The 16,900-nt window shown below is 41.7% G+C and overlaps 1 protein-coding gene across 3 annotated transcripts in view; it reads right to left on the reverse strand.

Annotated features, from left to right (window-relative positions):
* Positions 1–24: 24 nt before the first annotated feature.
* The window catches only part of LOC124280337 (melatonin receptor type 1B-A-like), a 53,672-nt gene continuing 36,796 nt past the window's right edge, over positions 25–16,900 (reverse strand). For 2 of the 3 annotated variants that reach the window (XM_046716237.1, XM_046716236.1), the window contains exons 2-3: positions 5,703–6,188; positions 25–2,423 (exon numbers count right to left, since the gene is read on the reverse strand). In XM_046716237.1, coding sequence (XP_046572193.1) covers positions 1,813–2,423; positions 5,703–6,138 — 1,047 coding nt within the window. In that variant the 5' untranslated portion in view covers positions 6,139–6,188 and the 3' untranslated portion in view covers positions 25–1,812. Of the gene's footprint in view, positions 2,424–5,702; positions 6,191–16,900 lie in introns of all 3 variants that reach the window. The other variant, XM_046716238.1, reaches the window with a different exon arrangement.

Below are 16,900 nucleotides of genomic sequence, written 5' to 3' on the forward strand. Positions count from 1 at the left end.
TAATTTACAAAACATGACAATGCCTCACGGTGAATTTTATTTATTACAAAGTTAGTCATGTACATCAGCATCATACGTTAAGCTGGAAAGAAAAATAAACGATATGGTCTCTGGCCCGAGAAACTGTCTATTTTTCTAATTTTTCCAAATTCTTTTTCATGAGAGATCCTCCTTGGGGTACATATAGCATTAAAATATCCATTTTTTAATCCCTACGACAGTTGTAACTATATTTTTGTCTTGTTCGACCACCCCTACGGAACCCAGAATGGACCCGCCCGCCCAGAACGGGTAACTCTCGGCGCTAACCTCGTACCTCACTTTCCATGCTGTCAAATTTTTTAGTGTGACGTATTGTTATCCAATCTTGTTATTGCATAAAGAACCGAGCATAATGTGCGTATACTATTGTGTTTGTTTTCACTTTTTTACACTTTAGTAAAATCCTACCTGTCTAAATTTTGACAAAAGTGTGCCATGGATAACAGTGCGTCACATGACGCTGAAAATTTGGCGCAGGATCTCGTGATGCCCGAGAAACATTTCCATGTTTAGCCTTTGTTACTGAAAGATTTAGGACCGATGGTGATATCTCTTATATCAACCTAACGCCATCGTCAATATACGACGTTACCGTCAATATACGTCATGATGGATACTGCTTGGTCAAACAAATTGTACATCCATGTTTGATGGTGTCTAAATGTCAAACAAACAAAATATGGCTATTCGGTGATGATGAATATTTGATATATCATCATAGTTTTGGCTGTTTTCAGCCTAGTAATGTTTCGAAAACGTAAACGTATGTAAATATATGGTAAAATCCAGTTTTCAAACGTGTACTTGCTCAGCATTTGAGATAAGTGGTATAAAATCTATTATGATGAATATATATTTCATGAATGTACATTTAATTTACATAGTTTACAGTTGTGAAAAGAATAATGTTTTATACACTGATTAATTTATAACACTTTTGTTATTCCTAAATATATCGTAATAGAAAATGTAAGGATATTCATACTATCATGATAACTATTGCACCAATACCCGTATTAAAATATATAACAAAATAACATAGGATACACTTAGAATATGTGAAAATATACAGTGCTTCGGCAGCCAACACTGATATCTGCTAAGCCGTCGCCTACGTACTGTCTCAGGCCTAGTTTAACCTCATGTTGCCTTCAACGGTCTTAATGGTGCCCTTGAATATTTTGCAAGATTAAATAGTAAAGACAATTATATGAAGCTAACTACGCTTGTTTAAGTATAATAGGATATTTTATCATGACACTCTCAGGAAAAACTGCCAGAACAATATTTTCAATATGGCCGGCGTGGTAGCCATGTTTGAATTCAGATCAGAATTCTGTAAGCAAATTTTACCATATCTAGGATCATAGCACAATTTTACAACCTAATATATTTTGATGAAACTGATATTTTAACATTTTTCAGATTCGACACCTAAACTGCTTGTACATGTAATTGACTGATGTAGAATCCACTCTTGCATGATTTCTCACAAAAGATAGTACGTGTCAAGCAAGTCAGCGAGCCTGACCACCCGATCCCGTGAGTCGCCTCTTACGACAAGCATGGGTTACTGAAGTCCAAATTCTAAGACCTTAGTTGGGGTTTTGATAACGATAATTAACTATGCCTGTGATGATGTCGCGTCTTGTACCTCAGACCCGGAAGGGAACGGACTTGATTCGTGTTCCTTTCGTTCTTGCGGCACGTTCTTGCAAGGGGAGATAATATCGTAGAACAATTTCTTATAGGCTATCTTAAATCTGTTGTTCATGAAACCGTAGATGATGGGATTGCAGCCGCTGTTGGCGTATCCGAGCAGAATAGTGAACATGTCCGATCCTCGTTTGACGCTACTCGGCAGAAACACAGACATAAAAACATTGTTATACAAAATGGCAGCCAGCAGGCCACGAAGACGAAAATTACAACCAACAGAGACATGGCTAACCGGAACTCTTCTTGGCGCCTGCGCGCTGCCTTCTGGGAACGCAATGTTGCTATTTTGGTCCTAGCCTTTGAACCTTCGTCTTCCGGCACCGTTAGGAAGATAGTATTTTGGACAGATGGTTTATCAAGAAGGTTGGACGTCTTGTCTTTCTTGGGTCTTTTCAGTGATGGTGGTTTTGAGTTTGGTGCTGAAGGGAGTTGGGAGGACGAGCTGATACGAGATTTACTGGCACGGAAGATTCTTAAGATCTTGATGTAGCAGAATGTCATAACAGAACAGGGTCCCCCGAAACACAATCCAACCATGAAGAACGTGAATGAAACTGACGTCGGCCAATCACAGAAGCAGAAAGACTGTGTCGGTATGTAATCGTATATTCCCCAGCCAATCAGCGGAGGCAAAGCAAGCAGACCGGAGAAACACCACACACCTGGAATATAGAAGCACATGTTATATATACGATTGGTTAATTAGTTGGTTGGTTTGTTGTTTAACACCGCATTCAGCAATATTCTAGCAATATGGCGGTGGTCCGGAGTCTGCTGTGTGGAGTCTGATCCAGCGATCAACATCATGAGCATCGATCTACGCAGTTGCGATACGATGACATGGATCTTCACGGGACTCTGCGTTATTTTGGACGGAGGCGTGTATGTGTGTGTGTGTGCGTGCGTGCGTGCGTGCGTGCGTATGCGTAACTAACATCTTGTCTCTGAAATGAACATATTTTAGAGAAAAAAACCCAGTTCCTAAATTGTAATACAAATATAATGAAAGGAGACCTGAGACATTCTTTGTTTCCATTTGAAGCTGTCGTAATCCAGACTTATTTGGGTCCGCCACATATTATTTGGATATGTTGAATATAAACAGTTTGTTTCAGGGTCTGTATGACAGGCTATGTGTGTGTGGAAATACAATCAGTGTGTTATATCTGTTCGTTTGCCAGCCAGAGATGATATATGCAATTATATTTTTATATGACAATAAAATGGAACTGAAATAGGAACGTTTATAGAGTTCGTTATTTCCGTAGTCATTTTTAAAGGTACTACCTGTAATCTTACCAATAGTGAGTGAGTATGGTTTTACGCCGTTTTGGCCACTATGCCAGCAATTTAAGAAATAGGCTTTAAACATATCACTCATGTGGCGTGACGAGCGAACGTGTTACCCACTTGGCTAGCCCCACCGTCCTGTTATCAAGCCGACACGACGCGGGGTGGGGGTGGGGGGGTGGTGAGCATGCAGGGGTGTTATCCATCCAGTATGGACGCCGAAAAACACATTTTGTGGTTCAGGAGGGGTTTTCGGGAGAGTGGGTTTGGAATGGGGTTCGGGTTGGGGTTAAACTGAAACTACAGTACAGAATGGGGCTAGTGGCAACGAATGTCAAACCATGGCCACAGCTTTAGTGGGACATTTACAGAGTGATTGGGTGAATATTGTTTTACGCTTCCAGCAATATTACAGCGGGGAACATCAGAAATGAGCTTCACACATTGTGCCCATGTTGGGAATAGAGCCCGGGTCTTCGGCGTGACGAGCGAAAGCTTTAACCACTAGGCTACCCCACCGTCCCGACATTTACAGAACTCTATCATGTAATCATTATACAGGGTTAAAACAAAAAAATAACATTTTAATGTTGTAATATCACTCTCATGCAGCATTGATCAAGGGGAGTGTGAGTCTTTACGGAAAGGGGCGAATGGTCACGAAAGGCGTATCTCAACGATTGAGTGGTATAACGGTCCCTAGTCATTCTCCTCACACAGACGTCCGAACCCTTTACCATTACGAAGCCCATAAGAGCTCTCAAACCTTCACTGAAAGTCCCATGTCGGTAATCATAGGTCGATGGTCAAGTCCACTTATCCTAAATAAGCGATTGCGTGACCGACCTCTCTCTATAAAGATTTTCCCTTAATTTCACCAACGAGAAATACACGTGGATTAATAGAGATAGAATATTCTGTGAGATTGTATTGAGAGCCTGTCAGCAATTGAAGGCAATGTCAAGTGTTGTGCGCGCGTTTATGTTCATTATACGAATTCCTTGATTGAGGGCCGTGAGTGCATATGTTGATATTACTGTTATCGCATTCCTGGGTTCATATAACGCGTGTTGGCCGATTGATTGATTGATTGGTTTTAGTTTCACCTGTAGATCGATTTACTGTCGTCACTTCTTGTTGACGAGATTGTTCTGTCACGGAAGTTATTAATCTGTTGAAGAGTGGACCAATTTTTTTAAAAGGATATCAGCATTTTGTGCATTGGCAATTTGCTTTCAGTCATAATGTAATGTTATTGTTGATATACAGCTCAAAAGATTTAAGGTGAGTGAGTGAGTTTAGTTTTACGCCGCACTCAGCAATGTTCCAGCTATATGGCGGCGGTCTGTATATAATCGAGTCTGGACCAGTCAATCCAGTGATCAACAGCATGAGCATCCAAAAGATTTAAAGAACATCCAATTCTTTCATATTACTATAGTAAGTCGTTCATGCTACATTAACAAAATGATATGATAGAATGAAAGAATCATTCTTTAATTTCTTTTGAGTAGCATGGGCCACTAAATGCGTAAGTCGTAATTTCACTTTGAAATAACCGAGACCCGTGAAGATCCAGGTTAGAAATGGTTTTCAACCCATGATTGTCGTAAGAAGCGACTGACGGGATCGGGTGGTCAGATTCGCTGACTTGGTTGACACACGTAATGATATATCAACTGCGCAGATCGATGCACATGATGTTGATCACTGGATTGTCTGGTCCAGACTTGATTATTTACAGACCTCCGCCATATAGCTGGAATATTGCCGAGTGTGGCGTTAAATAACAAGCAAATTACACTAAATTGAGATAACCGAGATTACCTGGGCTAGATTTGAAACCAGAATATAGGTGTCTGATTATAATGTTTTAATGTTACGTTTTGACATATACGGCTTTTTCATTGGACGAAAGGACGGTCACATGACCTCGAGACAAAGGTTCATAAGCGTAGAGATTGTTCGCGACTCTGTATTTTTAAGTGACCTAAACAATCATGGACAAATTCTCGGTCAAATACCGAATTTAATACAGAAGCATTGTTTCAGATCATTTCGAAATTCCAATCTTGACCTTGTGACCTTGAATAATAATAGCTCCAAACGTGCCTAGAATACAGTGACAGTCATCGACATTGTACAAAATTCAGTGAAGTAACTTCAGCCTCTGTTCGACACCTTTATATTCACCTCTGAATCTGAATGATCGAGGTGGCCATTGATCACTGACACCTTATCGCCACCGATTAATTCACACAGAGATCATATAATATATGCCCTCAGCCGATAACTTCCTAAACTGAGAGAGAGAGAGAGAGAGAGAGAGAGAGAGAGAGAGAGAGAGAGAGAGAGAGAGAGAGAGAGAGAGAGAGAGAGAGAGAGAGAGAGAGAGAGAGAGAGAGAGACTCTCCATCTCCTTAGTCGCCTTTATATACGGCGGCGGTCTGCTAATACTCGGATCTGGACCAGACAATCCAGTGATCAACAGCATGAGCATCGATCTACGCAATCGGGTTGCGATGTCATGTGACAACCAAGTCTGCGAGCCTGACCACCCGATCCCGTTAGTTGCCTCTTACGACAAGCATGGTTTACTGAAGACCAGGATATTCACAGGTATAGATTCTGGAGAAACAAACAACACCCACCTCCGACCATGAAGACGATGTTCCGTGGTGTGTAGATCGCCCTGTACCGATGTGACTGGCATATTTTAATGTACCGGTTGAAGCTGATAATACCGAGAGACATGACGCTACCGACGAAGGTGATCATGTTGGTGAAGCCGGTTGCCGTGCACGTCAGCTTTGAGAAGTACCAATCTCCGTTGAAAATTGTGAATATTGTCACCGGCATATTTATCCCAGAAACCAAGATGTCCGCGAAAGACAAACACAACACGAGATAGTTCGACTCATTCCGTAGGTCACGTGATCTCAGGATTACGATCCAAAGAGAAATATTGCCCAACAAGGCCACAATTAATATTATTATCAGAACACCGCCCTCTATGGCTCTTTCCACCCATGGTATATCCAAGGGGAGATCACTCTGAGGGTCTGTCAAAGCGCTGGCATTGGTCATGACCTCGGCATCATCAGTGTCGTGTATTCTTCCTCTTAGAACAGATCAGCCTGAAATCAGCAAGACGACAGATTACGCATATATTCCCCGTGTACACTCGTCTTAAAAACGCTATTTCACACCACACTGCTCTAAAAATATATAATGTATTTCTCTCAATAATACTAAGCATCAGCTCTCAGAGAAGCTACCATATAATTTATTCCAAGCAATTGTTTACACTCCGTAATATTATATGGCAAGTGTTCTCTGTTTGGAAGTGTTCGAATCGAAGGTTCAATTTTCGATTCCAGCCATGTCGTAAGGGATAATAAGTCTTTTATTACATCAATAGAAAGCTAAATTGAGTGCATATGCCCCAATATATGTAATATAGGCCAAAATATTGTCGAAAATGTGGGACATTTCAGCAGGGGAGGTGAAGTGAGGTGAGGTGAGGTGATGTGAAATAAGGTGACGTGACGTAATGAGAGGTGAGATGAGGTGACGTGACGTAATGTGAAATGAGAGGTGAGGTGAGGTGGCGTGACGTAATGAGAGGTGAGGTGAGGTGACATAATTAGAGGTGAGGTGACGTGACGTAATAAGAGAGGTGATGTGACGTAATGAGAGGTGAGATGACGTAATGAGAGGTGAGGTGACGTAATACGAGGTGAGGTGACGTTATGTGAGGTGAGGTGACGTACTGTGAGGTGACGTAATGAGAGGTGAGGTGACGTAATGTGAGGTGAGATGACGTAATGTGGGTGAGGTGACGTAATGAGAGGTGAGGCGACGTGACGTAATGAGAGGTGAGGTGACGTAATGAGAGGTGAGGCGACGTGACGTAATATGAGCTGAGGTTGCGTGACGTAATGTGAGGTGACGTAATGAGAGCTGAGGTTATGTAATGAGAGCTGAGGTGATGTAATGTGAGGTGAGGTGGTGTGACGTAATGAGAGGTTAGGTGACGTAATGAGAGCTGAGGTGACGTAATGTGTGGTGAGGTGAGGTAACAAAATGTGAAATGAGGTGAGGTGAGGTAAAATGGGGTCTAACAATGCGTTCGAAATTACTGCAAACACAGTGACGTCCATGGTGTGTGTGTGTGTGTGTGGCGCGCGCGCGCGCGTGCGTGCCTGCATGTGTGTGTGCGTGTGTTTGTGCGTGGATGCGTGTGTATGGCTGCTTGTACTAGTCCGGATCAATGCCCGTGTAATAGTGCTCGCCAGCACAAAAGAACATGCAGCAGTATAATATGATTGCCCAATTCAGACACCAAAACTGACTCCAGGCCAACCAGTCCTTTGCCCTTTAATATTGATTCCCAGGCAGGGCAACAACATGCACCATCACGTAACGTCTGTTGCTATGGTGCAAACGGGAAATGAATCACCAGTCTTCAACTCTCTGTGTAAAGCAGGTCGGAATTACAAGCTGGACAAATCTATAAAGTTCGATAGTTTCTTATCGTCTTTTCTTGTAAAAAGCGTGTCAAACCGAAATATATTGTTCCTTTCAAATCAAAGAAATTTTTTTAAAAACTCCCCAAAACAACACTTCACTTACAAAATTGATAAAAGTAGGTGTAACACAGAGCATTCATCTGTCGATTTTAGAAATAATGCAGTGAGTCGGAAGAATTTACCTTCATCTTAACACCAGCTTTCCCGACATCGGGAAAACAAATGAAAATAGACTCTGGTCAACAGTATGTTTCTCCCAAACCCATGTTCGATCCGTCACAGATCGAAGCTACTGACTTCTTGAAATTATTTTGATATTGTAGGATTTTACTAAAACAATGATATTTTCCCATAGAATTAAACAATACAATATTTTTTCTCAATTTTTACAAAATAATAAAGATATAATCGATGGACAGGCGGTGTTTTCTGAAAACCAAACGTTTTGAGAAGAATATGACTGTCTAGCTCCTCACGTTAAATAAATACTGACTATTTGATTATTAATGATATTTGACTCAAACAGTATTGGATTCTGTTTCCAACATTAATCCCTGACAATATCCGACAAATTGATGTTATTTAAGCGCCATCAATCTGGAATATTGATCCGGATTAAGCTGCATATTCTACTTGACGACATTATATTCATCTGTGGTCTTACTTGCGATTAATAAAATGTCCTTAATATTGACATGGTATTTTCCCCTGTGTTTGCACATGATTTCCCGTTCCGTAATCTGTAATTGACTGCTCAATCCAATATCTAGTTACACCCGCAGATATGAAAACACATCGACATAAGAAAAAATCCAATATTTCTTGATTGCCAATTACATTTGAAACGTTCAACAAATCTCATTGCCTTCCATGGGCACCCACGCCGAAGACCCGGGTTCGATTCCCACATGGGTACAATGTATGAAGCCCATTTCTGGTGTTCCCCGCCGTGATGTTGCTGGAATATTGCTTAAAGCGGCGTTAAGCTAAACTCACTCACTCACTCACTCCATGAGCACCGGCGGGAGCAACTGATTGAGTTCGGTATTTGCCACATTTAACACTAACAGCAAAATTACGACAGGGGACACAAGACATGGGCTTAAAATTGTACTTAAATATACAGAATTGAACCCAGACCTTCGGCGCGAAAGGCGAACACTTTGACCACTAGGCCACCAAGCACCTGTACCAGCCCGATGCGCCAGCTATATGTCTCTCAGTTTCAGAGCAACACTCTCGAACGAAATTATCTCAGGATCAAATCACTGCCCTCTCAGGACCAAAATACACCCTTCAGGATATAATCAGTTTCCCCTAGGACAAATCACTCACCCGGAAAATGCTAAAGAAATATTCTTTTTGGTAAATGATATAACGCAGTATCTATACAGCGATTGCCATAATTCGGCGGTTACTTTTCGCTAGACAATATACATGTACTGGTCTTGGATATTTGAATGGCGGTATGTCTTTTAACTCACTCGATCACTTACTTTGAATGTCGGTGTACACTATGCCTGCAAAACATGACAGAAATGTACGTTGTAGTTTGCGAAGCACACCATGGAATTAGATCAATCAAGGGTCTCACTGACTTGGCGTCGTTGTCTGTCGTTGGAATGGACAACAACACACATGTTGCTGTTGACACAGTTTCAATGTCAGTCGCCCATGCATCATTCTGGTCCATTCCACTCTCCGGCAAATACATATCCGCTCTAGAATGTCAAGAGTAGTATTGGCTGTACTTCAACAGCTGGGCACTCTGCATCCTTATATTGTTGCATTGAGCCTCTGTACCGCTTGGGCGGTGGGGTAGTCTATTGGTTAAAGCGTTGGCTCGTCACGTCGAAGACCCGGGTTCGATTCCCCACATGGGTACAATGTGTGAAGCCCATTCTGGTGTACCCCGCCGTGATATTTCTGGGATATTGCTAAAAGCGGCGTGAAACCAAACTCAAACACTCAATCTGTACCGCTCCCTTGTTTGATAAAGCACGGGGAAGGCAGCTTCCATCACCAAGTACATGGTCAATTCTCGGGGTCGTCAGTACACGTCTATAAAATATGCCACGAATATATAATTCAGCACACAGGTGTCTGTGCCAGGCTGTCTGTCTGAGTTTCTGATCTAGACTTCAATTTCTAATTGTTTGATCCGAAATTCTCTCTTTTCTTTTCATTTATTTTTTCAGCTCCAAATTTTGATTACTAGTATATATCCAATTCTATCGTGGCTGACTAGAACCATAGCCAGTGATCACACTATCGTATAATACTGTCTCTTTTTCGCGATATCAAAGGGCAAAAAGTATTCCAGAAGTTTCCATACATGTTGCATAAACCTTAGTCTCTAAGGTAATTAGTAATAGTTTAAATGAAAAATTCTAAAAAATATAAATAACAGACTGGCGTCCTGTACTGTTCGCTTACCCAGACAAGCCTCTATAAAGGATAGAATTATTATACATGATCCATAAACTTAGCATTCTGTACAGCCTTGGAGCAAGGCTAGATAACCTTATGCTGCCCCAGAAGCTTCAACATTACTCTTAGCTGAAATATCTTTGAATTAATGCAATATCTGTGACAATACCGTATATATCCAAAAAGACATAACCATACAATGAGTGAGTGAGTATGCTTTCACGCCGCTTTTAGCAATGTTCCAGCAACATCACGGCGGGGGACACCAGAAATGGGCTTTACACATTGTACCCATGTGGGGAATCGAACCCGAGTCTTCGACATGACGAGCGAACACTTTACCCACTAGGCTACCCCACCGCCCTAACCATACAATGCATCAAACAGGAAGTATAAGAGGTGCCGTTATTGCGGGGTGTTTTATTCTACAGAGGGGGAGTGTCATGACCCCGGGCGGAGAGATTTGATCTTAGGCAGAAATCCCGCTAGAGTAATGGAGTCCGGGGGAGTGACCCGACCCTCCCACACCGGCGCCGAAGACGACTGTGTCACTCTTACCCTCGGGTACTGACAGTCGACTAATAATGATTGAATGAATGTTGTTTACGCCGCAATCAGCGATACTCCCTTTACTCCATAGCTGCCTGTAAATAACCGAGTGAGGACCATGGTATAATATTATAAGCAGTATCAACCTCTGGTGTGATGACAATCAACCAACGAGTCTGGACAATGGTATAATATTATAAGCAGTATCAACCTCTGGTATGATGACAATCAACCAACGAGTCTGGACTATGGTGTAATATTTAAGCAGTATCAACCTCTGGTATGATGACAATCAACCAACGAGTCTGGACTATGGTGTAATATTATAAGCAGTATCAACCTCTGGTATGATGACATTCAACCAACGAGTCTAGACTATGGTATAATATTATAAGCAGTATCAACCTCTGGTATGATGATATCCGACCAACGAGTCTGGACTATGGTGTAATATTATAAGCAGTATCAACCTCTGGTATGATGACATTCGACCAACGAGTCTGGACTATGGTATAATATTATAAGCAGTATCAACCTCTGGTATGATGACATTCAACCAACGAGTCTGGACTATGGTATACTATTATAAGCAGTATCAACCTCTGGTATGATGACCCTCGACCAACGAGTGAGGACCATGGTATAATATTATAAGCAGTATCAACCTCTGGTATGATGACAATCGGCCAACCAATCAACGGAGCTTGACCATCCGATTTTTAATAAACCCTGGAGTACCGGGAACTAGGTGCCCCATGGGGGCTCCGGGGAATAGAGTATTGGAATACTATACTTGTCTGGGATGATCAGGTGTTTAGATATGACCAGTTGTGTGTCACCGTGTCCCGGGCAGTTGGTCATGCTGTCGACCACTGGTTTGTCTATATCATACAGTGTCACCAGTGTCACTGCGACATAAAACAACACTCACTCACTACCCCGCCCACTCACATGCTGCTTCATAATCAGTGCTTCCAAACACCTTATATAGCTCACAATATATGTGAGGGGCGGTTAGGTGGCCAAGTGATGAAAGTGTTCGCTCGTACCGCCGGAAATATGGGTTCGATTCTGTGTGAAGCCTATTTCGGGTGTCTCGGTTCCAGTGGCTTGGAATATGGTTTAAACATATTTTTATTTCACAAAATCTGAAAACTGGACAGGCGCACAAGCCCAGTGACTTATATAAACACCGCTCCAGAACATAATTCCAATAGCTGGATACATAAATCAAATGATGTAACAACAAAAGAATAGTACTGGGAAAGAATATTGAGACAACATCTTACATTATATCTAATATATGATTGAATATTGCTTAAACTGTGTAGAACCCAACTCACTCACTCACTTTATGTGATGGTGTTCCGTTCAAGGTAGGCAAAAACACTTCACATAACCCCACTCATTATCACCAATCTGAAATACTTCAATATCAAAAAGCCACGTTGAACTCCTCATCCGTAACAACTAATTAAAACCCACAACAATCGGAAACATTTATACTGGAACTATTTCCAGGGAGGTGAGCAGATCGCGAATCGATACGTTTTGGTGTACTTACTTCCGACATGTGAGTGACAAGGGTTAGCTTGAACGCAGCAGTGGCCATGATTTGATTGCGGTAATTGAAGATAATAACAGCCATATTTATGTCAGAGACGTGATTTCCCAGCTATTCAAACGTAGACTGCACAGAACACGACATTGTATACCTTTATTCGCATTGAGATTTTTTACCTGTGATTACTTTCTCGGCTTATTTTGAATTGTAGTCCTGGATTAAGTGTATCGTTGTAATAACCTCTCATGCGAAGCTAGGGAATGGTTTATAATGCAGTTAATTGTTGTATTAAATATCATTACTTGCACGATATCTGCGTTGAGGCATAGTTCGTCTATGAAATTGTTTGGGAACGATACCTGTTGTCATGGTTACGTTTAAGGTATGGCGTTTAATTAACTGTCCCGCGGTTTTGCAACAACACATTGATTTGATTTGAACCATTACATGTGCAATTTCTACCCTGCGTTTAACAATTAAATTGACTTTGAAGAAACTAAGTAAGAATTTGTCAAGTGAAGAGTGATGGACTGGTCTTTCATCTTCATACACCAGACAAACATCTTAACATACGTCAGTGAGTACACCTTACGTTGTAACAGGGATAATCTACACCGTTATATAGTCTCCCTGGTTGTAAGTACACATTTACTCTGAATACAGAGTTCTTTGAGGGAACATTCTGAACGTACACGCGGACGACTCGGAACAAATTCAAGCTGAATATACACGTGAAGTACTTAGAACACACACTGAATATACACGTGAACTACGGAGAACACACTGAATATAGACGTGTACTACGGAGAACACACACTGAATATATACGTGAACTACGAGAACACACACTGAATATAGACGTGAACTACGGAGAACACACTCTGCATATAGACGTGTACTACTGAGAACACACACTGAATATACACGTGAGACGGAGAACACACACTGAATATACACGTGAACTACGGAGAGACTACGGAGAACACACACTGAATATACACGTGAACTACGGAGAACACACACTGAATATGCACGTGAACTACGGAGAACACACACTGAATATGCACGTGAACTACTGAGAACACACACTGAATATACACGTGAACTACGGAGAACACACACTGAATATACACGTGAACTACGGAGAACACACACTGAATATGCACGTGAACTACTGAGAACACACAAAGTATATACACGTGAACTACGGAGAACACATGAACACGTGAACTACGGAGAACACACACTGAATATGCACGTGAACTACGGAGAACACAAACTGAATATGCACGTGAACTACGGAGAAGAACACGTGAACTAAGAGTGAATATACACGTGAACTACGGAGAACACACACTGAATACACACGTGAACTACGGACTACGGAGAACACACTGAATATGCACGTGAACTACGGAGAACACACACTGAATATACACGTGAACTACGGAGAACACACAAAGTATATGCACGTGAACTACGGAGAACACACATGAATATGCACGTGAACTACGGAGAACACACACTGAATATGCACGTGAACTACGGAGACACACACTGAATATGCACGTGAACTACGGAGAACACACACTGAATATACACGTGAACTACGGAGAACACACACTGAATATGCACGTGAACTACGGAGAACACACAAAGTATATACACGTGAACTACGGAGAACACACACTGAATATGCACGTGAACTACGGACACTGAATATACGTGAACTACGGAGAACACACACTGAATATGCACGTGAACTACGGAGAACACACACTGAATATACACGTGAACTACGGAGAACACACACTGAATATACACGTGAACTACGGAGAACACACACTGAATATGCACGTGAACTACGGAGAACACACAAAGTATATACACGTGAACTACGGAGAACACACACTGAATATGCACGTGAACTACGGAGAACACACACTGAATATGCACGTGAACTACGGAGAACACACACTGTATATACACGTGAACTACGGAGAACACACTGAATATGCACGTGAACTACGGAGAACACACACTGAATATGCACGTGAACTACGGAGAACACACACTGAATATGCGTGAACTACGGAGAACACACAAAGCATATATACACGTGAACTACGGAGAACACACACTGAATATGCACGTGAACTACGGAGAACACACACACACTACGGAGAATATACACGTGAACTACGGAGAACACACACTGAATATGCACGTGAACTACGGAGAACACACACTGAATATGCACGTGAACTACGGAGAACACACACTGAATATGCACGTGAACTACGGAGAACACACAAAGTATATACACGTGAACTACGGAGAACACACACTGAATATGCACGTGAACTACGGAGAACACACACTGAATATGCACGTGAACTACGGAGAACACACAAAGTATATACACGTGAACTACGGAGAACACACACTGAATATGCACGTGAACTACGGAGAACACACACTGAATATGCACGTGAACTACGGAGAACACACAAAGTATATACACGTGAACTACGGAGAACACACACTGAATATGCACGTGAACTACGGAGAACACACAAAGTATATACACGTGTACTACTGAGAACATATTCGGTTGACAGATGACTTTTTGAACTCATAACTTGTCCTGTTGCCTACTACAGGTGGGAATAAATCCTGAAGAAAAACTCGTGTTGTTCTATTTAGTAGAATTGAATTTCTGAAATATATTTTTCTTGTGTTTTTATTTGGACTATTCCATTATAATGTGTAGGTAACAGGCAGTAGCTAACCTGTGCATTGAATCGTAAATGTTGTTGTTTAAAGGCGTCTGCGAACTGCCTGTCTGCGTAATGGGAGGACACCACATATTCACTCTGAATATACACGTGTACTACTGAGAACGCACTCTGAATATACACGTGTACTACTGAGAACACACACTGAATATACACGTGTACTACAGAGAACATATTCAATCTGAATACACACCTTTACTACTGAGAACACACACTGAATTTACACGTGTACTGCAGAGAACATATTCACTCTGAATATACACTTGTATTACTGAGTATATAAGCATCAACATGGGGAGTCTTTGCTGCTACAATCCCCGGTGTAATTCATCTACAATGCGTCTGGGAGAGTAGATCATTTATGGGGGAAAACTGCGTGTAAGTGTCCATCAGACATACATATTTCATGCCTCATTCTGAGACAAGTGGGAGCGACGGGTTCCCACATTTCCTCTAATTTCCGGTTGTACGTGACAAAGCGTTATCAACATGCAAGTACACTCGAAGCATTTTCTATTCATGGAACAATTGTTTTATCGAAGGTGTTGTAATAACAACACCCGACACGTTCGGCCATCAGACTCATTTGGAACTGTTTCGTAAGTTTAAATACTTTGCGAGTTGCGAGGTTGTGTAAGATAAACTGACTTAAACGAGTGAAGCAACTTGCTTGTCAGAGAAGTATGTTAGTGAGTGAGTACAGTTTTATGCCGCCCTTTGAAATATTTTGCTGTATCGTATTGGGGGATACCAGAATGGTCTCCAAATATGTGAGGAATAGAACCCGGGGAATCGGCTTTGACGATCGAACACTTTAATCCTCAAGGCTACCCCACCGCCCCTTCTTAATGTGGGCTACATCTTTTAGTGACAGGTCAACAGGTACAAACTTGTTACATTTATATATATATACAAGCTCATTTACCTGTCCAGCAACTTGGTCAATGGGCTCGGTCCGTATTCTTGTTCGAAAATAAATGCTGTGAGATTTTTCTGTTGTTATGCACCCATCCACCCACTCATTCACTCACTCACCCACCGAACCCACCACCCAATCACTCACTCACTCACTCGAATAACCTAACATTTACACAACCGGAAAAATTGTAGTAAACGCACGTATTTGATGAAGTCTTAAGTGAAACAGAAAAAAGGTTATGTATGGTGATGTATTTGTCTAAGATAAATTTTGGACATTAACTTTGCTGTGTTCCGTTAACTGTTTTCTGCCTAGTAAAAGTTTGATAACGTTTGTAATATTTAGGACAAATACAAATGTACAAGTGTCAGTTTAGCTTAGTCATGTCACCGTATCCCAATTGCATAACTTATGATGCCAGTCACTGGATTGTCTGACCTAATCCAGATTATTTACAGACCGCCGCCATAATGATGAAATATTTGTAAGTGAAGTTTAAACAGCAGACAAACCCAACTTATCACATTTTCCTTGTCTACACACTCACTCACTCCTTGTGTATTAGGGGCGGTGGGGTAGTCTAGTGGTTAAAGCGTTCGCTCGTCACGCCGAAGACCCGGGTTCGAGTCACCACATGGGCACAATGTGTGGAACCCATTTCTGGTGTCCCCCGGCGTGATATTGCTGGAATATTGCGACAAGCAGCGTAAAACTATACTCCCTCACTCACTCCTTGTGTCCTTAGGGGCGGTGGGGTAGCCTAGTGGTTAAAGCGTTCGCTCGTCACGCCGAAGACCCGGGTTCGAGTCACCACATGGGTACAATGTGTGAAACCCATTTCTGGTGTCCCCTGCCGTGTTATTGCTGGAATATTGCTAAAAGCAGCGTAAAACTATACTCACTCACTCACTCCTTGTGTCTTAACAACTTTCACAGTCAACCTTCCTAGTTTGGTGAGTGCACATGTACTTACAGCTTTCGTGAGTCAGTATATTCTTACAAAGAATTAACCTTGAGGGCAAAGGGAAAGCATTAAAATACAATAGCAATTAATGTC

This window comes from Haliotis rubra, unplaced genomic scaffold (assembly GCF_003918875.1).
Source record: "Haliotis rubra isolate DU_JTF1 unplaced genomic scaffold, ASM391887v1 Scf265, whole genome shotgun sequence".
Classification (NCBI taxonomy): Eukaryota; Metazoa; Mollusca; class Gastropoda; order Lepetellida; family Haliotidae; genus Haliotis; species Haliotis rubra.